Below are 21,077 nucleotides of genomic sequence, written 5' to 3' on the forward strand. Positions count from 1 at the left end.
TTTTCATCAAGCCAACAAACCACTACACAGCGATACCATCCATCCATCCATTTTCTTCCGCTTATTCCCTTTGGGGTTGCGGGGTACGCTGGGGCATATCTCAGCTACAATCGGGCGGAAGGCGGGTTACACCCTGGACAAGTCGCCATCCCATCGCAGGGCCAACACAGATAGACAGACAACATTCACACTCACATTCACACACTAGGGCCAATTTCGTGTCGCCAATCAACCTATCCCTAGGTGCATGTCTTTGGAAGTGGGAGGAAGCCAGAGTACCCGGAGGGAACCCACGCAGTCACGGGGAGAACATGCAAACTCCACACAGAAAGATCCTGACCCCGGGATTGAACCCCAGACTACTCAGGACCTTCGTACTGTAAGGCAGATGCACTAACCCCTCTTCCACCGTGAAGCCCACACAGCAATACCATGACAATGCAATCCAATTCCAAAACCAAACCTGACCCAGCAACACTCAGAACTGCAATAAACAGAGCAATTGAGAAGACACAAACACGACACAGAACAAACCACAAGTAGTGAAACAAAAATGAATATTATCAACAACAGTATCAATATTAGTTATAATTTCAGCATAGCAGTGATTAAAAATCCCTCATTGACATTATCATTAGACATTTATAAAAATAAAAGAAAGAACAATAGTGTCACAGTGGCTTACACTTGCATCGCATCTCATAAGCTTGACAACACACTGTGTCCAATGTTTTCACAAAGATAAAATAAGTCATATTTTTGGTTCGTTTAATAGTTAAAACAATTGATAAAACATTGTCCTTTACAATTATAAAAGCTTTTTTTTTAAAATCTACTACTCTGCTTGCATGTCAGCAGACTGGGGTAGATCCTGCTGAAATCCTATGTATTGAATGAATACAGAATAGTTTTGAATCGGAAAAATATTATTTTTGAATCGAGAATCGAATCGAATCGAATCGGAAAAAAACGATAAATTAGCGAATCGTGACCCCAAGAATCGATATTGAATCGAATCGTGGGACACCCAAAGATTCGCAGCCCTAATAAATATATTTATTGAATAATGCTTTAACAAAATATGAATGTAAGTTCATAAACTGTGAATAAAATACAACAATGCAATATTCAGTGCTGACAGTTAGATTTTTTGTGGACATGTTCCATAAATATTGATGTTAAAGATTTCTTTTTTTGTAAGGAAATGTTTAGAATTAAGTTCATGAATCCAGATGGATCTCTATTACAATCCCCAAAGATGGCACTTTAAGTTGATGATTACTTCTATGTGTAGAAATCTTTATTTATAATTGAATCACTTTTTTATTTTTCAACAAGTTTTTAGTTATTTTTATATATTTTTTCCAAATAGTTCCAGAAAGACCACTACAAATGAGCAATATTTTGCACTGTTATACAATTTAATAAATCAGACACTGATGACATAGTGCGGTATTTTACTTCTTTATCTCTTTTTTTCAATCAAAAATGCTTTGCTCTGATTAGGGGGTACTTGAATTAAAAAAATGTTCACTGGTCTGGGGGTTGTGGTGCATTAATGAGCTTTCTTTCAAGTATCTGTTATTTCTTGGAGCCACTCACCTAAGAAGAATTTTAAAACAAGTGTCGCCTGAACAGGGACTTGAACCCTGGACCCTCAGATTAAAAGTCTGATGCTCTACCGACTGAGCTATCCAGGCCTTGCCCTATTTTAATGATTGAGTCATCTCATCAAATAAAGTGACCGATATACGTCTCCTTATACAGATCTATTTTAAGAAGATCTTCCACGGCTGTCCTCTGAAAATAAAGTGCTCCACCACCTGGGAACATCCGGACACCAAAGGTAAAAAAAGAAGAAGCGATTTCAGTTCCTTGCAAGGTTTTAAGTTCAAAAGTTTGTGTATCTCTGCTGCCTCCAGACAAGCATCTCATCCTTGGAGCAGAGGAGGGCATCTACACCCTCAACCTCAACAGCTCCGAGGTCACCATGGAGCTGGTATGACTAGATGGAGAACACCTGCGCCTGCATTAAGTCAATGTATGCCCTGTCTTCTTGCTACAGTTGTATCCTGGGAAGTGCGACTGGGTCTACTGTGGCCACAATGTGCTCATGTCCATATCCGGTATGTCCTGATCGTCCTGCGAGAGCAAAGCTTGGAGATGCGGGGAACCCTGCCAGTGTGACACCTGCGTTTGTTTCCCAGGCAAATCCTCCCAGCTTCACTCGCACTCGCTGAAGGAGCTGTACGAGCAGGCTCGAAGGGACCAGAGGATGGTGGCGCTGCCCACTCATCGGCTGTTGCCAAGGTAACGCCGGACGCCCCATGTCCACCATCTATGCCTGCCCTTAGACGCTAAATGTGTTCTGTCTTAAGGAAATGTGCCGTGACGTGTAAAATACCTGACACCAAGGGCTGCAGGACCTGCTCAGTTGGTACGACCAAATACTACACAGTCATGTGTGTGTGTGTGTGTGCGTGTGTTTGCGTGTGTGTGTGTGTTTCCTAAATACCAACATACTGAGGGGAATGCACATTTTCTTCACTACAGACACCTTTCCATTGGTAAAAGCATGCGGGGACTGTAATGTAGGATTTCTAATACCAAATACGTCGAACCGATATCAAAAACATTCGACTACAACACGCATGCTAATGTTAACTTACCCTGTTGTGTTCACCGTGTTCTGGGTTAAGGGCTCGACAATTTCCACATGGCTGTTAACTTCTGCAGGGTAGCGTGGCCGAGCGGTCTAAGGCGCTGGATTAAGGCTCCAGTCTCTTCGGAGGCGTGGGTTCAAATCCCACCGCTGCCATTTATGCCTTTCCCTTAGAAAATACACGTATGTCAACTCATGGGCTTAATTGCTACTTATTGTACCTGTATTTAATGTACTGACTGTTTTTCCGCCTCAAAACAGCAGAATTTTTACTAAAAATACACATTTACTTAAGAAATATTGTATGACAAACAATATTATTGAGTGTAATTCAAACTTCAGTAGTTTTATGAGGTAAAGTAATAAACATGGTCAGCACTTTGAGAGTGGACATACTTCCGTATCTCCTTCCAGCTGCTCCGTCAAATACAACATCAGCAGCTTCTCCATATTTCCATGGATAAATGTCTGCTGTTTTGATATTATTTTAACGACCTTGGCTAGCGTTAGACTATTCCTGCCTCAGCATTGCACAGAATATGAGTGGGTGGAACTTACAGGGTTCACTGTGACACTTGCTCTGCCCAACTAATGGCGGGGGTACCTCATAACTCAAATGTTTGCTTGCAACTTAAAGCATTACAACTAGATTTAATCTCAAAACACTCTTAAACGGAGGCACCACTGTACTTTACTATAATGTCTATTGATGAAAAATCATTGCAAATATTAAAATACCACTGCCATTCGTTTGTGCTGTAAAAATGTCCTTTTTTGGCGTTACGGTTTTGCAAGTTACTCTAAAATATATTTTTTGACCAGTGACGTCATCCATCCCCCGAATTGTCAAAATATCCCCAAACTTGTCCGATTTGTTAGTTTTTTGTCTAACTATTACAGGTTTTTTTTGCTATTAACATTTTATAGTTTTTATGTTATTAACATTTTATCATTCATGACTATCCCAATATGATAAAAACTATAATAATTAAACAAATAGAATTGCTGCCCAAACATAGCCCAAAAGATTTGGAAAAGTTTGGGAGCTTTTTCCAAAGTACAGGGGCTGGTTATGAATATACTTTAAATAATATAAAAACTATAACAGTTAGTTAAAAAAATGTTGTTGCACAAATGTAGCACAAAAAAAATTGGACAAGTTTTAGGATGTTTTGACAAGGTTGGGGGGCTGGTTCTGAAAAATAATACCTTAAAAACATAGCATAAAAACGTTAAGTCATCAATAACATAAAAACTATAATAGTTAGACAATAAGACGTGCACAAACACCTGGGACAAGTTTGGGGAGATTTTGATATGGTTGTAGGCTGGTTATGAATAATAACATGGTGAATCCCCAATAACATAAAAACTATGAAAAAAAATAGATAAAAGATGTTTGCAGCACAAATGTAACAAATGTTTGGGACAAGTTTGGGAAGATTTTGACAAGGTGGGTGAGGGGCTGGTTATGAATAACAAAACGTTAATAACATTAAAACTAAAATAAAAAATAAAACATTTGCAGCACAAACGTAGCACAAACATATGGGACAAGTGTGGGGAGATGTTGATATGGTTGGCGGCTGGTTATGAATGTTAATAGGTTAATTACACATTAATAAAGTAAAAACTATGAGACATTAATAACCTAAAAACTATAATAACTACACAATAAAAGTTTGCAGCAGAAACCAGCACAAACATTTGAGACAAGTTAGGGGAGATGTTTACAAATTGGGGGCACGGGACTGGTTATATTAATAGTAAAACATTAATAACATAAAAACTATAATAGTTAGACTCAAATGTTTGCAGCACAAATGTAACACAAACGAAAAGAGATTTTTGATAAGGGGCGAGAGTAATAACTTATAAACCGTAACAGCACAAATATACATTTTTACAGCACAAATGGCAGTGTTATTTTGATATTTGCAAGGAAAAAGGGGGGACAACTTCACAAAGGTGCTTCCTTACTTCGTTGGCCTCCACTGTTTGTTTGCTCGTCTCCTTTTCCGCTAAAGCGTTCAATGGACTGCGGTTTTCCCAGTTTTCCATCATTACTATCTTGAAGCAGGAACCCAACCGCCCAAGCTGGTACAGTGAAACACGTGACCCGAAAACCTGACGGACAAAGCAAACATCACAGACAAAACCAAAAATGGGAATGTCATTATGTTTTACTGCCTGTGTTCCTCCTTGCAGTTGACGACTTCCTGTGCTGTGCGCTGGAGTCCAGTGTGATGCTGCTGCAGTGGTACCAGCCCATGAACAAGTTCATGCTCATCAAGGTGCGCCTGGATGCAATATGAAACAAAATGTCATTTTGACCATGTTGTACCACAGGGGTTCTTACCCTTTTCCTCTACAGAGGGGTCCGGGGCCAATTCAAATATCAACACTGAATTAGTAATCTTTGTCTTGATTTTAATTGTATTCAATAATTATATGCAACCCACTCACTTACTTTCTTTAAAACCTGCTCAGTGGCCTTGTGGTTAGAATGTCCGCCCTGAGATCGGTAGGTCGTGAGATCAAACTTGAGTCATACCAAAGACTATAAAAATGGGACCCACTACCTCCCTGCTTGGCACTCAGCATCAAGGGTTGGAAGTGGGGGTTAAATCACCAAAATGATTCACTGCTCCTCTCACCTCCCAGGGGGTGGAACAAGGGGATGGGTCAAATGCAGAGGGTACTTTTACCACCAACACACCTGTGTGACTATCAGTGGTACTTTAACTCTACAGCTTAAAACCTTGTCAAATGATATGAAAGCAATCACAAAGATTATTATCAATGCTTAGGTCAGGCTGATTACAACAAAAAACACTGATTTATAATGCAAAATAGGGGATTCTTAAAAACTGATGAAATATAAATTTACATACATTAACACAGTGTTAAAATAATGTTAAGATAAATAAATAAATAGACTCTAAAAACCAATGAAAAATATATTCAAATTTTGATAAAAATTTATTACAGTTATTTATTATAAATTACACACTATGTTGTGCTAAAATAAAGACATCCATCCATTCATCCATTTTTTTACCGCTTGTCCCTTTCGGGGTTGCGGTGGGTGCTGGAGCCTATCTCAGCTGCATTTGGGTGGAAGGCGAGGTAGACCCTGGACAAGTCGCTACCTCATCTCAGGGCCTAAAATAAAGACATTCTAACTTAATTAATAATAAATAACAGTAATAAAAATTATCATAATATATGTTTTTAAATAAACTGTCAATAAAATTAAAGTCCAAATGAAAATTCAGCTTCACCAATGTAGTCATAATTTTTGTGCTCAAGAAACTTCTCTATGACTTAAGCGCTGAACTCATTCTGTTTGCGCGATATTATTATTACTGCCACAAATTTTGGAAAAGGGTATTACAACTGAGTCCCGCTGCCACCCATACGGACCAAAGCTGACAAACATGTTTTTTTTTTGCGGCCTAACCATGGGTATGAAACAGTGCTACAGGACATGTTGTATGTTAACGTAAAGACTGTCAACTTGCAGCATTTCGACTTCCCCCTCGCCAACCCTATGCGGGTGTTTGAGACGGTGCTGGACCCTCAGCAGGAGTACCCGCTGGTGTGTACAGGGGTCTCTTGGGGTTCCAGCCCCACTCTGCCTGTCACTTTAGAGTACATCAACCTCAACTCCAACACTTCCTGGTTTACACACGCCGACGTAGGTGAGAGCATCCAGTAACGTTTCTTGGAGATTATAATGTTTGCGTAATTGTTTGTCACTCGTTATCACTATGTGTGCGTGTTTGTGTGTGTGCTTGAAGCAGAGAAGCACTGCCCAAATGTTGTACAAGTCAACCAGCTGGACAGCAGCTCGCTGCTCGTACTCTTAGAGAGTAAGTTAAACCAGTCAGAACGCGTGACACTGCAATGCTTTTTCCCCTGAACGCTGACACAACTGGCGTCCATCACAGGGTCAGTGCACATAGTTGGCCTGGAGGGGGAGCTAAAGAGCATCGGGCAAAATGAGACAACGTTCCCTCATGATGTGGAGTCCGTAGGTGAGTGAGTCCTTCTATCCGGCGGACATGTTGGCATCTACTTCCATCCATCCATCCATTTTCTACCGCTTATTCCCTTTGGCATCGCGGGGGGTGCTGGTGCCTATCTCAGCTACAATCGGGCGGAAGGTGGGGTACAACCTGGACAAGTCGCCACCTCATCGCAGGGCCAACACAGATAGACAGACAACATTCACACTCACATTCACACACTAGGGCCAATTTAGTGTTGCCAATCAACCTATCCCCCGGTGCATGTCTTTGGAGGTGGGAGGAAGCCGGAGTACCCAGAGGGAACCCACGCAGTCACGGGGAGAACATGCAAACTCCACACAGAAAGATCCCAGGACTACTCAGGACATTCGTATTGTGAGGCAGACGCACTAAATGATAAATGGGTTGTACTTGTATCGCGCTTTTCTACCTTCAAGGTACTCAAAGCGCTTTGACACTACTTCCACATTTACCCATTCACACACACATGGAGGGAGCTGCCATGCAAGGCGCTAACCAGCACCCATCAGGAGCAAGGGTGAAGTGTCTTGCTCAGGACACAACTGACGTGACGAGATTGGTACTAGGTGGGGATTGAACCAGAGACCCTCAGGTTGCGCACGGCCACTCTCCCACTGCGCCACGCCGTCCCTAACCCCTCTACCACCGTGTTGCCCGGCATCTACTTGCACAGGCTTATTTAGATGACACAAAAACGCTGCCCTTGTCGTTGTCCACTACTTTTTGACAACAATGATGTCCCTCAAAATTTTGCGTGCGTTCGTTTGGTCGGTAGTGAAAGACGACAGACTTTATGCTCATGAACTCGGGTTGTATGGAATACCAGTACTAATGACTTGAAAAGGTACTATACTGCCTTTAAAAAAATACAGGTAACTTTTGCGAGCAAAAACCACGTGGAGAAAGGAGAGGAAGAAGAAACGTATTTCGGCTTTAAAACTAACTATAAAGTACGTGGAACAATAAACAGTGAAGTGCCGCTACGTAAGTGGGGCTTTAAAACATAGCCATCAAAGAGCTAGCAATCGACTAACGTCTCTCCGAAGTGTTGTAGCTACTTCTATATCACTAATCCTCGCCTCCATGGCAACATCTAAACTATGTTTCTTACAAGTATATTCTTATAAGAAGAGCACAAAAAACATGCTTCGCTACTCATTCTGGGAGGAAACAATAGCTAATTGCTAACAGCAAACTAGCCCTCCTGAAAGTAAACAAAAGGGTAGAGCTATACAAATATCAATTGTAACGATATCAAGTACAAGAGCCGTATCTAGTCGGTACTAAAATGATAACATTGATATTTTTAAATGTTTTGTGTTTATAAATTGAGGAAATATGTACCTGTACACATGAGGACTTTAAATATGACCAATCTATGAACTACTATACATGGTATCGGATTGATACCCAAATTTGTGGTATCACTCAAAACGTATCTAAAATATCCAAACCACAGAAGAATACGTGCTTCTCACATTTTAACAGAAGTGTAGACAAAACATGCTAAAACAGAAAGTAGATTAAAGAGTCCGATGCTCTACCGACGTAACTATCCAGGCTCTCACAGTGCTTGTAAAACACAGCATACTCAGAGCCTGATAAGTCTGCCTGATAAGAGAGCGTCGCCATTGATCTTTGCAGTTTACTTTGAGGACACTTTGTTGGCGGTGTGGCGTCACGGCTGGCTGAGGACGAAGAGAGGCGCGGCGCGGGTGTTGGAGGAAACCATTGACCCCAAAAAGACCTACAGGCTGGTTCAGTCAGACAGGTCAGCGAGAACTATATTAAGAAATGTTTCAGTTATTCGTGCGGAGACGCCCCCCTCTCACATCTCCCACTTTCTCTCTGCAGGATGGTCGTCATGGAGACGCACCAGACCGGGGACCAGTCGGGGCTGTCCAACTTGTACTTGCTGGAAATCGCTGAGAACTACGTCATGCTGCCCTGACGCTGCGGTTTGGCCGGGGCGTGATGGGAAACGCGATGCCTCCACAGAGAACGCATTGTGGGGGTTAGCAGTTGACTGGCTGATGCCAGGGAACGTCTGCTCGTGTTTATTCTCGCTTCAACTGCCTCAGGGATCCGAAACTACGTGCAAAGTGACTTTTTTCCCTGTCAGTGTATTGTCAATAAAGTGCTGCAGTGACTGATAACAATGTGAATGCTTTCCCCCCGGAGACAGACATCTGAATTAAAGTCTAGGTCAGGGTTGTACTAAGTTTTTTTAACAGCCCACGGCACATTCTAAAAATACTGCTAAAAAAACATTAAAAAGTGACAAAGCGGTGAAAAGTAACGAGAAAAAGGTGCAATGTTGAGTCTAAAAACACAAAGCTGCAATGCAGGCTGTTTATTTGCTCAAAAAAAAAAATAATGAATCAAAATAAATGTTATGAATTATTGACCTATTTAACACTCCAATTACACATCAAATATTCCACTTTGAATAATTTTGGGAAATCATTGCCTAGTTTGTGTACAAAAAAGGTTTCTTTGACAAAAGAGCATAAAAAATATATTTTTAAAACATTAAAAAAGACAGACGAATAGTTCTGAAGTTGAACTGGAGATGTAAGTGTCAAAAGTTTTTAAAAAAATACATTACTTATTTTTAACAATTTTATGAGTAGGGTCCTTTTGAATCCCAAAATAACTGAGTTAGGATTTTTTTTAAACTGTCAATACTTTAAAAAATAATAACAATTTAAAGTAGTGAGCAAGTCAATGCAGTCCTGCCCTTCCCAATGCCCCGAGCCACCATCAAAATGTCAGGAAGATTGGAGCATGTGGAAGGAAGTTATTACCGTTATGATTTTGTACCAAAAGGGGGCGCTCTTGGTGTCACTAAGCCAAACAAAAATGCTAACATGAGCATGCTAACAGTTAGATTGCGTCAGAAACCCTGATATGTGACTATGATTCTGGCTTACACACAAAATTTAGCATATGTCAAGTACCAGGTGATATGACTCAGAGGTAGTGTTGTCCCGATACCAAAATTATTTTGGTACTTTTGTAAATAAAGGGGACCACAAAAAATTGCATAATTGGCTTTATTTTAACCCCAAAAATCTTAGGGTACATTAAACATGTTTCTTATTGCAAGTTTGTCTTAAACAATATGATGAACATACCAGACAACTTGTCTTTTATTAGTACGGTAAGTAAGTAAACAAAGGCTCTTAATTTAGCTGCTGACATATGCAGTAAAATATTGTGTCATTTTCCATTCTATTATTTTGTCAAAATTATTCAAGACAAGTGGTAGAAAATGAATTATTAATCAACTTGTTCATCCATCCATTTTCTACCACTTGTCCCTTTTGGGGTTGCGGGGGGTCGCTGGCGCCTATCTCAGCTGCATTGGTAATATAATTTTTTTTTTAAACGAAAGAAGATGTTGCGATGCCAAAAAATATCGACGTAATCATAGTAGTATCGACTAGATACGCTCCTATACTTGGTATCATTACAGTGGATGTTAGGTGTAGATCCACCACTGGCGTTTGCTTACATTTTGACGCCGGTGAGCTCTGGTGTGTAGTGAAGCATGTTTAGCGACTCCTCATCCTGCAGGGATGATACTTGTAAGGAACTTACTTTATTTGTCACCATGGAGGCAAGGAATAGTGATTTGGAAGTAGCTAAAACACTGCAGACTGCAGCTGGACTTTAGCCACTCGTTAGCTCGCCATGTCTTAAAGCACCTCTTCCTGAGGACGTTTCAGTGTCATAACTTCACCTTTATCTTTAGTTTTTAAGCCAAAATGCGTCCGTTCTCCCTTTTCTGTCTACATACTGTGTCTGCTTGTAAATACTACGTGATTGTGCGCTGCCAAACATGCTCCTCTGTCGTAAACCAGCAATGCCATGACGTGATGACGACGGGGGCGCGGAGTGTGGCGGACCGGTACTTTTCAGAGGCAGTATAGTACTGAATATGATTCATTAGTATTGCTGTACTATACTAATACCGGTATACCGTACAACCCTACTCTGAGGCATGCAGCTAGAAAAGCTAGCATGCTAACAGTTAGCACGTGTCAGGTACCAGGACTCCCTTGAAAGGGAGGTTTTTAATCTGTATTAGATTTTTTCCCCTGCTTTAATAAAGGTTAAATAAAATGCAAAATTGTCTACAAAAGTTAACATGCTAAAGTTTTAAAACAAGACAATGTTCAGAAAAATAAAAAGTCCATAGCAGTACTGCCCTGCCTCATGTTTTTAAAGTGAAATCTGATTTCGTTTTCATTCAGGTAAAAGTACTACAACTTCTTGTAGATGCAGTAAGTGCAAAGTATTTTGAAAAAACACCTGTATACATCGTTATTTTAGGTGATGTTTTCCCCCAGAATGCCAACGGACAGTTATAATGGCTGCCACCATGTGTCATTTTGGGCTAATTTAGCGGGGTAATTTAATGTTTTTTCTTTATAAAAATACATAACCTTAATATTTGGAACATTGACTTGCAAACAATTTTAGCTTTAGAAACAACAATGTTATAACCATTATTGTTGTAAAGTCATTTAGTGACTTCGCCCAGACTGTGTTCTGAAACATTGCCCAGTATTTTTCAGACTACATTAAAGACTGCCACTATTATGAAGAAAGTATACAAAATGAGGTATTATTGCAAGAGGCAATGTAAGTATTTAGAGAAGCTCTCCAGTGGCTCCTCTCTACCACCCTCACGTAAGTGCACATGTGAACCACCAGGGGGCGCAGAGCCTCCGGTGTTCCAGTCTCTCCGCCCAGCGGTCGAGTGGAGGCAGAGAGCAGCAGGTCGAGGACGATGCCGTCGTCAGCCCACAGGGGCTCTCCGTTGGGCTTGAGTCATCGGCCAGCAGCGCTCTGGTGGCCGATGATGGTGTAAAATGCAGCGGGCCACACTGGCAGCGCGGGTCGGCCTAGCTGAGCGCGGCTGCTCGCCTCTGCCTTAGTACTTTCCCCCCTCTTCATCGCGGCGGTATTGTTTCCAGGTCAAGAGCCCAGTTTCCTGAGCGGCTTGTTTGGACTAAAGATGGCCGGAGATGGCGGCGCTCTGAAGGATATCAATGAGATTAAATCGCAGTTCCGGACCAGAGAGGGTTTCTACAAACTGCTCACCCTCTCCGACTCGCAGCAGCGGGGCGGGCTGTCGCGGGGTCCCTCCGCCGGGGCTACGCTGGGACCCGCGGTTGGAACCGGCCCGATACCCGGTGGAGGGGTCGGGCTGCTTCAGGGGCCCGGAGCCGCCGCCGCCGCCTCCTCTTCGAATTCTGCGGCCAACTCGTCTCCCGTGGGCTTCCTGCCACCGGTGCGGGTCTCCATGGTCAAGTTACAGCCAGAAGACCCGAGCGAGGAGTCGGAGCGGGTGTGCTTTAACATCGGCAGGGAGCTTTATTTCTACACGTACACCAACATTAAGAAGGTGAGCCGGGCTTCCTTGGCCCTCCTCCGCCCAGGGCGCTGGAGCTCAGTGGACGGTCACTTAGCTTAGCATGCTAGTTAGCTCGCTAGCACCGTTAGCTTCCATTTCATGCCATCGAAACCGAGCTAACGCAGCTGCTAACCTACACCTCATTTACTTGATTTTGGTGACTATAACGGATACTTTAGGAGCACTGGAGGTCCCTAACAATGCTAAAACGTAAAAGGAGGTCTGTCATCATCTCACTAGGTCTCTAAGGAAGCCCAGCAAGAATGAGTCATGGGTAACATGATTTTGTCCTGACTGCTTTGATGATCTATGAAATACCTCTAGGACAGTGTTTAACCAAGGCACATTTTTTTCATTGAAAAAATCCCGAACCACACCACCAGCAGAAAACATTAAAACAAAATTAAACTCAGTAGCTGATATTGACAGTAAAAAGTCGTTCTTGGAATAGTTGGATATGAGTTCAAACCATAACCAAGCATGCATCACTATAGCTCTTGTCTCAAAGTAGGTGTGCTGTCATGACCTGTCACATCACGCCATGACTCATTTAGAGATATTTGGTGTTTTCCTGTGTGTAGTGTTCTAGTTCTTGTTTTGCGCTCCTTTTTTGGTGTTGATTGTCTTGTCATGTCATGTACGGATATACTTTGTGAACGCCGTCTCCTCCACACTGTAAGTCTTTGCTGTTGTCCAGCACTCTGTTTTTGTTTACTTTTGCAGCCAGTTCAGTTTTAACATAGTTTTGTATAGCCATCCCTGAGCTTCAATGCCTTCTCTTAGCAGCACTCGCCTTTTGTTTACTTTTGGTTTAAAGGCCTACTGAAACCCACTAGTACCGACCACGCAGTCTGATAGTTTATATATCAATGATGAAATATTAACATTGCAACACATGCCAATACAGCCGGTTTAGTTTACTAAATTGCAATTTTAAATTTCTCGCGGAGTTTCTTGTTGAAAACGTCGCGGAATGATGACGCGTGCGCGTGACGTCACGGACTGTCAGGAAATATTAGCGCAGCACCACTTACAGCTAAAAGTCGTCTCTTTTCATCGCGCAATTACACAGTATTCTGGACATCTGTGTTGCTGAATCTTTTGTAATTTGTTCAATTAATAATGGAGAAGTCAAAGTAGAAAGATGGAGTTGGGAAGCTTTAGCCTTTAGCCACACAAACACACAGTAATTCCTTGTTTAAAATTCCCGGAGGTGAAGCGTTACTATGGATCAGAGCGGTCAAGCAAACATGATTCCCGACCACTTGTCAACCGGCGGGTTTCGGTGAGAAAATTGTGTTAAAAAGTCGCCTCTTACCGGAGATCTGTGGAGTTTGCGCCGTCCTTGCATCTGCCATCCACTTCCCTCAGACACTGGCCTCAAGACACCCATGGAAACACCCATCCGACTATCAGGTACTATTTAATCTCACTAAAACACTAGCAACACAATAGAAAGATAAGGGATTTCCCAGAATTATCCTAGTAAATGTGTCTAAAAACATCCGAATCTGTCCCCATACAATCGCCTTTTCTTTTTTAAAAAACTTTATTTATTTATTTTTATTTTTTCTAGTCCTTCGCTATCAATATCATCATCGACAAATCTTTCATCCTCGCTCAAATTAATGGGGAAATTGTCGCTTTCTCGGTCCAAATAGCTCTTTTTGTTGCAGGCTCCCATTATAAACAATGTGGGGAGCCCTCACCTTTGTGACATCATCGTCTGCGACTTCCGGTAAAGGCAAAGCTTTTTTATCAGCAACAAAAGTTGCGAACTTTATCGTCGATGTTCTCTACTACATCCTTTCGGCAAAAATATGGCAATATCACAAAATGATCAAATATGACACATAGAATGGACCTGCTATCCCCGTTTAAATAAGAAAATCTCATTTCAGTAGGCCTTTAAGCGTTTGATACCTTTTTACCTGCAAATCATCATCGTTGTTCCCGACATCTACAAAGCAATTATCCTCCTGCTGCCACCTACTGATATGGAAGAGTATTACACGGTTACTCTGCCGAGCTCTCGACAGCACAGACACTCAATTACAGCACATTTGCGGATTATAATTACTGGTTTGCAAAAAATATTTTTAACCCAATTAGGTGAAATTACATCATCTCCCATGGCACACCAAACAATATCTTGCGGTACACTAGTGTGCCGCAGCACAGTGGTTGAAAAACACTGATCTAGGAAACTACAAACATTTTGACGTCACTTGTTTACATCATCCCCTGTGTGTGCAGATTGTTCCAGAATTACCGTTTAAATAATAACAATGCTTTGCGCAGTCACATGATTAGGGATGGGTGCCGAATTAAGTACTTTTATAGGCACGGGTTTTGATTCACGTAAAATCAAACGGGGCGATATACTGATGTCTTTGCTGCATATGACATCACGTCCTGCTGCAGACTTATCATGTCCGGTTGCAGAATAAACACCGGTTCACATAAACTACTTTGGGCGGATTCAGCCAAACTTGCAAGTTTCAACACAAACAAAGCATGTTAGAAAATGCTCGAACGCAAAGTAAGGCTCTACTTTTCAAAATGAGATACCTTAATGCTAAGTTACATTGGATTTGCCATAGACGGGCTACTCTTAGCATTAAAGATAAAGTACCACTGATAGTCACACACACATTAAGTGTGGTGAAATTAGCCTCTGCATTTGACCCATCCCCTTGTTCCACCTTCCTGGGAGGTGTGGGGAGCAGTGAGCAGCAACGGTGGCCACGCTCCAAAAAATGTTGGTGATTTAACCCCCAATTCTAACCCTTGATGCTGATTGCCAAGCAGGGAGGTAAAGGGTTCCCATTTTTATAGTCTTTGGTTTGAACTCACGACCTACCGATCTCAGGGCGGACACTCTAACCACCAGGCCACTGAGCAGGTGCCTTGTAGTTGATTAGTGATTTTACATGCCGATTTCAATACCACCAAAATTAGTAAAGGAAACGACAACTAAGATGAATGTTACTACCAAACAGCTGTTGTGTAATAAGCACAATGCTTACAGTTTAAACCCTTTGTGGGGTGCAACATAACACATTCAGTTTTGTGTAAAAAGCTACTTCATGGGTAGCCTATACAGTACTGCCATCTAATGCAAACAAGACCAATTTAATCAGAAAACAAGATACAATAACAGAACAGCAGTTATCATAAACGGCTCATTTTTTTATTCATCCTTCCATTTTCTACCGCTTGTCCCTTATGTTCGCGGGGGGTGCTGGAGCCTATCTCAGCTGCATTCGGGCGGGAGGCGGGGTACACCCTAAACAAGTCGCCATCTCATCACAGGGCCAACACAGATGGACAGACAACATTAACACTCACATTCACACACTATGGACCATTTAGTGTTGTTGCCTATCAACCTTTCTCCTGGTTGCTATGTTACATTAAAAATACAATTTTATCATCAAACAATTACCATAAATGTACCAAAAATTGTTACCATTAAATGCCGGTATCGATTCCCAGGTACCGAAAATTGGTGCCGTAACGGTTCAAATGTGTACAGTACCGATCTCTACCCATACTTTGTTAAATCCTGGCAGCCATGTTTCCTTCATAAGCAACAACATGATTCATAAATCCATCAGTTAGGTCTTTTGAGGTGTGTTACTGTATGCGCATTGATTGAACCCAGAGTAACTTGTGTTCTTTGGTTCTGGGCCCGTGGTGTGCGTGCAGGCTGTGGACCTGAGCAAGCCCATCGACAAAAGGATCTACAAAGGCACTCAGCCCACGTGTCACGACTTCAACCAGCACTCCGCATCGGCCGAGAGCGTGGCTCTCATCGTGGGCTTCTCAGCCGGGCAGGTCCAGTATCTGGACCCCATCAAGAAGGAGACCAGTAAACTCTTCAACGAGGAGGTACAACTGTATTTCTCTACACCAGGGGTGTCCAAACTTTTTCCAGCGAGGGTGCCACAGATAAAAATCGAAGTATGCGGGGGCCACTTTGATACATTTTGTACATTAAAACCAATAATATTTAGGTCGATCAAAATATATCAACACAACATATTATACATAATGTTGCCCTAAATTTTGTTTCCTCAAGCATAAAAATGGATACATGAACTACAGGAGTATTGGCCATGAGACGAGTCCAAAACAATCAGACCACACGCTGTTCAGTATCATGGCCTCTGATTGGCTCAGCCTCAGCAGCATTACTAACATTAGCATGCTAACTTTTTTAGCCAGTTTTGCAGCCGAATGCCTCAGGCTCATATAACCTGGTACTTGATACATGTTAATTGTTGGCATTCTAACCTTGTATGCTCATTTCACATGCGTACGCTTCATTATCTTATGACTTGGTATTTGATACATGTTAATTGTTAGCATGCTAACCTTGTATGCTAATTTTTCATGCGTACGCTTCATAGTCGTATGATTTGGTATTAGATACATGCCAAGTGTTAGCATAGTAACCTTTCAAGCTAATTTTACATGCGTACGCTTTACAATCGTATGACTTGGTACTTGATACATGACAAGTGTTAGCATGCTAACCATTTAAAGGCCTACAGAAATGAGATTTTCTCTTTTAAACGGGGATAGCGGGTCCATTCTATGTGTCATACTTGATCATTTCGCGATATTGCCATATTTTTGCTAAAATGATTTAGTAGAGAACATCGACGATAAAGTTCGCAACTTTTGGTCGCTAATAAAAAAACCTTGCCTGTACCGGAAGTAGAAGCTGATGTGCGTGTGACGTCACCGGTGTTAGGGCTCCTCACATCCGCACATTGATTACAATCATGGACACCAGCAGCGCGAGCGATTCTGACCGAGAAAGCAACAATTTTCCCATTAATTGGAGCAAGGATGAAAGATTTGTGGATGAGGATAGTGAGAGTGAAGGACTAGAAGAAAAAAAAAAGACAGGGCAGTGGGAGCGATTCAGATGTTATTAGACACAATTATTTGGATAATTCTGGAAAATCCCTTATCTGCTTATTGTGTTACTAGTGTTTTAGTGAGATTATAAAGTCATACCTGAAAGTCGGAGGGGTGTGGTGACCGCCAGTGTCTCTGAGGGAAGCCATGGAGCAGCCAAGAAAGTCGCAGCTGCCTCTTTGACAGCTGCAGGAATAACGACACAAGCTCCGCTCATCTTTACGGTGAGAGCCGAGATATTACCACAGTTTTTTCACCGAAACCTGCCGGTTGGCATGTGGTAGAGAAACATGTTCACTTGACCACTCTGTTCCATATTAAAGCTTCACAACAAACAAAGAAACACCGGCTGTGTTTGTGTTGCTACAGCCAGCCTAAATACACCGCTTTCCACCAACAGCATTCTTCTTTGTAGTATCCATTATTAATTGAACAAATTGCAAAAGATTCAGCCACACAGATGTCCAGAATACTGTGTAATTATGCGATTAAATCGGACGACTTTTAGTCGTGAGTGGTGCTTGGATAAGATGTCAGCTACAACCAATAACGTCACAAGCACGCGTCAACATAAGCGTCATCATTCCGCGACGTTTTCAACAGGACACATTGCGGGAAATTTATAATTGCAATTAATTAGCAATTCAGACTGCGTGGTCGGTAGTAGTGGGTTTCAGTAGACCTTTAAGCCATTTTTTATAAGCCATCAATTAATCAATCAATGTTTATTTATATAGGCCTAAATCACAAGTGTCTCAAAGGCTGGACTATTCACAACGACATCCTCGGGTTGGAGCCCACATAAGGGCAAGGAAAACTCACAACCCAGTGGGATGTCAATGTGAATGACTATGAGAAACCTTGGAGAGGACCGCAGATGTGGGTGACCACCCGCCCCTCTAGGGGAGACCGGATGCAATGGACTTTGAGTGGGTCTAGCATAATATTGTGAAAGTCCAGTCCGTAGCGGATCTAACATAATAGTGAGAGTCCAGTCCATAGTGGGGCCAGCAGGAGACCATCCTGTGCGTACGCTTTATAGTCTTATGACCTGGTACTTGATGCATGTAAAGTGTTAGCATGCTAACCTTGTAAGCTAATTTTGCATGCGTACGCTTTATAGTCGTAGCATGCTAACATTAGTATATAAGTCCAGCTTGCACATTTCAGCGGGTCGCTTATTCCAACTTTCATGTACAATTTCTACCAAATCTCCCATATTCTAGTTTTTTTGTGTAATGTTCGAATCCGGGATGTTTTTTTTCCTCTTTGAATTGTGTTATTTGCCAATAAAAAAAAAAACAAGCTGCGGGCCACATTTTGGACGCCCCTGCTCTGAGCAAATGTCCGCTCTCTCTCTCCAGGAAGCTGACATGTCTGTTTTCTGTGCTCCTCAGAGGTTGATAGACAAATCCAAAGTGACGTGTCTAAAATGGCTGCCTAAATCGGAGAACCTGTTCCTGGCGTCGCACGCCAGCGGTCACCTCTACCTCTACAATGTGGATCACCCGTGCGGCACCACGGCGCCGCAGTACTCATTGCTCCGTCAGGGTGAGGGCTTCGCCGTCTACGCCTGCAAGACCAAGACGCCGCGCAATCCGCTCCTGCGCTGGGCGGTGGGCGAGGGAGGCCTCAACGAGTTCGCCTTCTCGCCGGACGGCGTCCACGTGGCGTGCGTGGGCCAGGACGGCTGCCTGCGCGTCTTCCACTTCGACTCCATGGAGCTGCAGGGCGTCATGAAGAGCTACTTCGGCGGCCTGCTGTGCGTGTCGTGGAGTCCCGACGGGAAGTACCTGGCCACGGGCGGCGAGGACGACCTTGTGACGGTGTGGTCATTTGCGGAAAGCCGCGTGGTGGCCCGGGGTCACGGCCACAAGTCCTGGGTTAACGTAGTGGCCTTTGACCCCTTCACCACCTCGCTGGAGGATGAGGAGCCAATGGAGCTGAGTGGCAGTGAGGAGGACCTCCACCAGGGGGTGCAAAACAACTCCATGCACTTTGGGCGGGTGCGAACAAGCAGCACTTTGTCACGTCTTTCCCGCCATAGCTCCAAAGGTGGGGGCTCGGCGGCGGTCACCTACAGGTTCGGTTCTGTGGGTCAGGACACGCAGTTCTGTCTGTGGGACCTGACAGATGACGTGCTCTACCCCCGCCTCCCGCTGTCCAGGGCCTTCACAAACACTTTTGGACCCTCGCTGCCCAACTCCAACAGTGGTGGGGTGAACAGCACGTCAGGTGGTGGGGGGAGTGGCGGCGTGGAGGGCCACCACCACCCCCCCAACGCCACCATCAGCACCTCGAACCCGCCCACCTTGCCTTTGCCCCTGCCCCGCTCCTTGTCACGCTCCAACTCGCTGCCCCACCCTGCGGTCGCCAACGTCTCCAAGGGCCAGGGTGCCTCGGAGAGCAGCGGCGGTGGAGGCGGGGGCGGAGTCGTCAGCGGCGGAGCGAACAGCACGCCGTTCAGCATCGGCCGCTTCGCCACGCTCTCCCTGCAGGAGCGCAAGTCGGACAAGTCCGGCGGCGGTGGCGTGGAGAAGGAGCACAAGCGCTACCACAGCCTGGGCAACATCAGCAAGAGCAACGACAAAATCAACATGGCGCCCAGGGGAAGCCGCCTGGACGCCGCCAAGGTGCTGGGAACCACGCTGTGCCCGCGCATGCACGAGGTGCCGCTGCTGGAACCGCTGGTGTGCAAGAAGATCGCCCACGAGCGCCTCACCGTGCTCGTCTTCATGGACGATTGCATCATCACGGCGTGCCAGGAGGGCCTCATCTGCACGTGGGCGCGGCCCGGGAAGGCGGTACGTTCCGAGCACGCCACACCGCTGATGTCTCCTCGCACGGTCTAACTTCCTGTTTGTCATCTTCTGCTTCAGAACTTGACCGCGCACAACGGCAACTCTCCGAGTGGCACAGTGGTATAGCTGCACCTTCGTCCCGCCTCCTTCTCGATAAGCCCCTCCCACCTGGAGCACCTGACCTTTGCAGTGTTATTTACCCTCATGAAGCCACGGCCGCTGTATTTATAGTTATTTATTTTGCCACCAGACGGAGTAGTAATTTATACTGTAAATAGTAGAAGGAAGGAAGTGGACATGTACATAGCAACACACCGAATGTCCTTCAGGCAACGTACGGCAGCGTTTTTTTTTTAGTTCTGATGGACGCTCAGGCCAAATCATGTGACCAGCCTGGGTGCGTGTGCGCACACACACACACACACACACACAGTCGCTAGCGGTGTAGCATGGTGTGTATATCACACTCATTCGTGTTGCACCTGAATTGCCTCTTGCAATAATTTGCACACAAGCGATCCACGGTCCATCCAGTCGCCGCCGCATGCCGCCATTAGGTGGTCACCATGACTTCACTCAACACGAAGTTGCTGGAGCTTGATGGGAATTTGGCCTAAAAAAAGAAAAATGACACATGTTGAAAGATGAAACTGCTTTTCATTTCAGCCTGTGGTGATGATTTTTTTTTTTTTTTGCTTTCTAATAAAGACAAGCCAAGTGTCACCTCCTTTGCCACATTTTTCTCTGATAGTTATTCAAAAGTTGTCAATTAATATTCTAAATATATCATTACTAGTGCTGAAAAACAGAGTTACTGTGGATTAATCGCCATTAAACATATTGATGGTGTTTCAAAAATGAACTGAATTTATGTTTATCAACAACAAAAAATATGGACCTACTAATACAAACACCATGTGAACATTTTATACCAGCATCTCAGCTAATAAGATTTGAACCCAATCATGGATTTCCTTACTTGACGCCATGTCAGAAGTATGCTGGCTGTTCTCCTGTCAGTATTTAAAAATTAACATGCAAACGTTTAATGCTAGCACAATAGTTTTGTACTTTTTAACTTAATAGTTTGGGATTTTGTCACTTAGTGCCATCTTAGAAGTAGGCTAGCTGTTCCCCTGTCACCATGTAAACATTAGCATGTTAACCGTTTTATCTTTTAGCTATGCTTCACAGCTAATTAT

At 43.5% G+C, this 21,077-nt stretch overlaps 2 protein-coding genes, 1 long non-coding RNA gene and 2 other non-coding genes across 10 annotated transcripts in view; 3 read left to right on the top strand and 2 right to left on the bottom strand.

Annotated features, from left to right (window-relative positions):
- LOC133536882 (uncharacterized) overlaps positions 1–5,102 on the bottom strand; it is a 10,747-nt gene extending 5,645 nt beyond the window's left edge. Inside the window, exons 1-2 of the long non-coding RNA XR_009802575.1 lie at positions 4,643–5,102; positions 2,670–2,831 (exon numbers count right to left, since the gene is read on the bottom strand). This is a non-coding gene — a long non-coding RNA (uncharacterized LOC133536882). The remainder of the gene's footprint in view (positions 1–2,669; positions 2,832–4,642) is intronic.
- The window catches only part of LOC133536879 (mitogen-activated protein kinase kinase kinase kinase 5-like), a 39,007-nt gene extending 30,131 nt beyond the window's left edge, over positions 1–8,876 (top strand). For 2 of the 6 annotated variants that reach the window (XM_061877543.1, XM_061877545.1), the window contains 11 exons: positions 1,768–1,846; positions 1,923–1,999; positions 2,066–2,126; positions 2,208–2,310; positions 2,379–2,437; positions 4,871–4,956; positions 6,189–6,366; positions 6,466–6,537; positions 6,616–6,702; positions 8,362–8,488; positions 8,572–8,876. In XM_061877543.1, coding sequence (XP_061733527.1) covers positions 1,768–1,846; positions 1,923–1,999; positions 2,066–2,126; positions 2,208–2,310; positions 2,379–2,437; positions 4,871–4,956; positions 6,189–6,366; positions 6,466–6,537; positions 6,616–6,702; positions 8,362–8,488; positions 8,572–8,668 — 1,026 coding nt within the window. In that variant the 3' untranslated portion in view covers positions 8,669–8,876. Of the gene's footprint in view, positions 1–1,767; positions 1,847–1,922; positions 2,000–2,065; positions 2,127–2,207; positions 2,311–2,378; positions 2,438–4,870; positions 4,957–6,188; positions 6,367–6,465; positions 6,538–6,615; positions 6,703–8,361; positions 8,489–8,571 lie in introns of those variants that run through there. The other 4 variants (XM_061877544.1, XR_009802572.1, XR_009802573.1 and 1 more) reach the window with 4 other exon arrangements.
- Positions 1,628–1,700, bottom strand: trnak-uuu (transfer RNA lysine (anticodon UUU)). Its single transcript has one exon. It is a non-coding gene; the product is annotated as a tRNA-Lys (tRNA).
- On the top strand, positions 2,737–2,818 carry trnal-aag (transfer RNA leucine (anticodon AAG)). The gene has a single exon. It is a non-coding gene; the product is annotated as a tRNA-Leu (tRNA).
- Positions 8,877–11,427: 2,551 nt separating the features above from the next.
- On the top strand, positions 11,428–20,598 carry zmp:0000000529 (WD repeat-containing protein 20). The gene is made up of 4 exons (XM_061877546.1): positions 11,428–12,133; positions 15,854–16,036; positions 18,472–19,878; positions 19,954–20,598. Exons 1-4 carry the CDS (start codon positions 11,744–11,746, stop codon positions 19,999–20,001), a joined length of 2,028 nt encoding a protein of 675 aa, XP_061733530.1. The 5' UTR covers positions 11,428–11,743; the 3' UTR covers positions 20,002–20,598.
- Positions 20,599–21,077: the final 479 nt, after the last annotated feature.

Source organism: Nerophis ophidion, linkage group LG18, assembly GCF_033978795.1.
Source record: "Nerophis ophidion isolate RoL-2023_Sa linkage group LG18, RoL_Noph_v1.0, whole genome shotgun sequence".
Classification (NCBI taxonomy): Eukaryota; Metazoa; Chordata; class Actinopteri; order Syngnathiformes; family Syngnathidae; genus Nerophis; species Nerophis ophidion.

Excerpts from the sequence above, each read along its gene's own strand:
- zmp:0000000529 (XM_061877546.1), top strand. The coding sequence starts at position 11,744 with ATGGCCGGAGATGGCGGCGCTCTGAAGGATATCAATGAGATTAAATCG. Across the intron at positions 16,037-18,471 it reads GTAAACTCTTCAACGAGGAG|AGGTTGATAGACAAATCCAA; the intron begins GTACAACTGTAT and ends TGTGCTCCTCAG. Across the intron at positions 19,879-19,953 it reads GGGCGCGGCCCGGGAAGGCG|AACTTGACCGCGCACAACGG; the intron begins GTACGTTCCGAG and ends CTTCTGCTTCAG.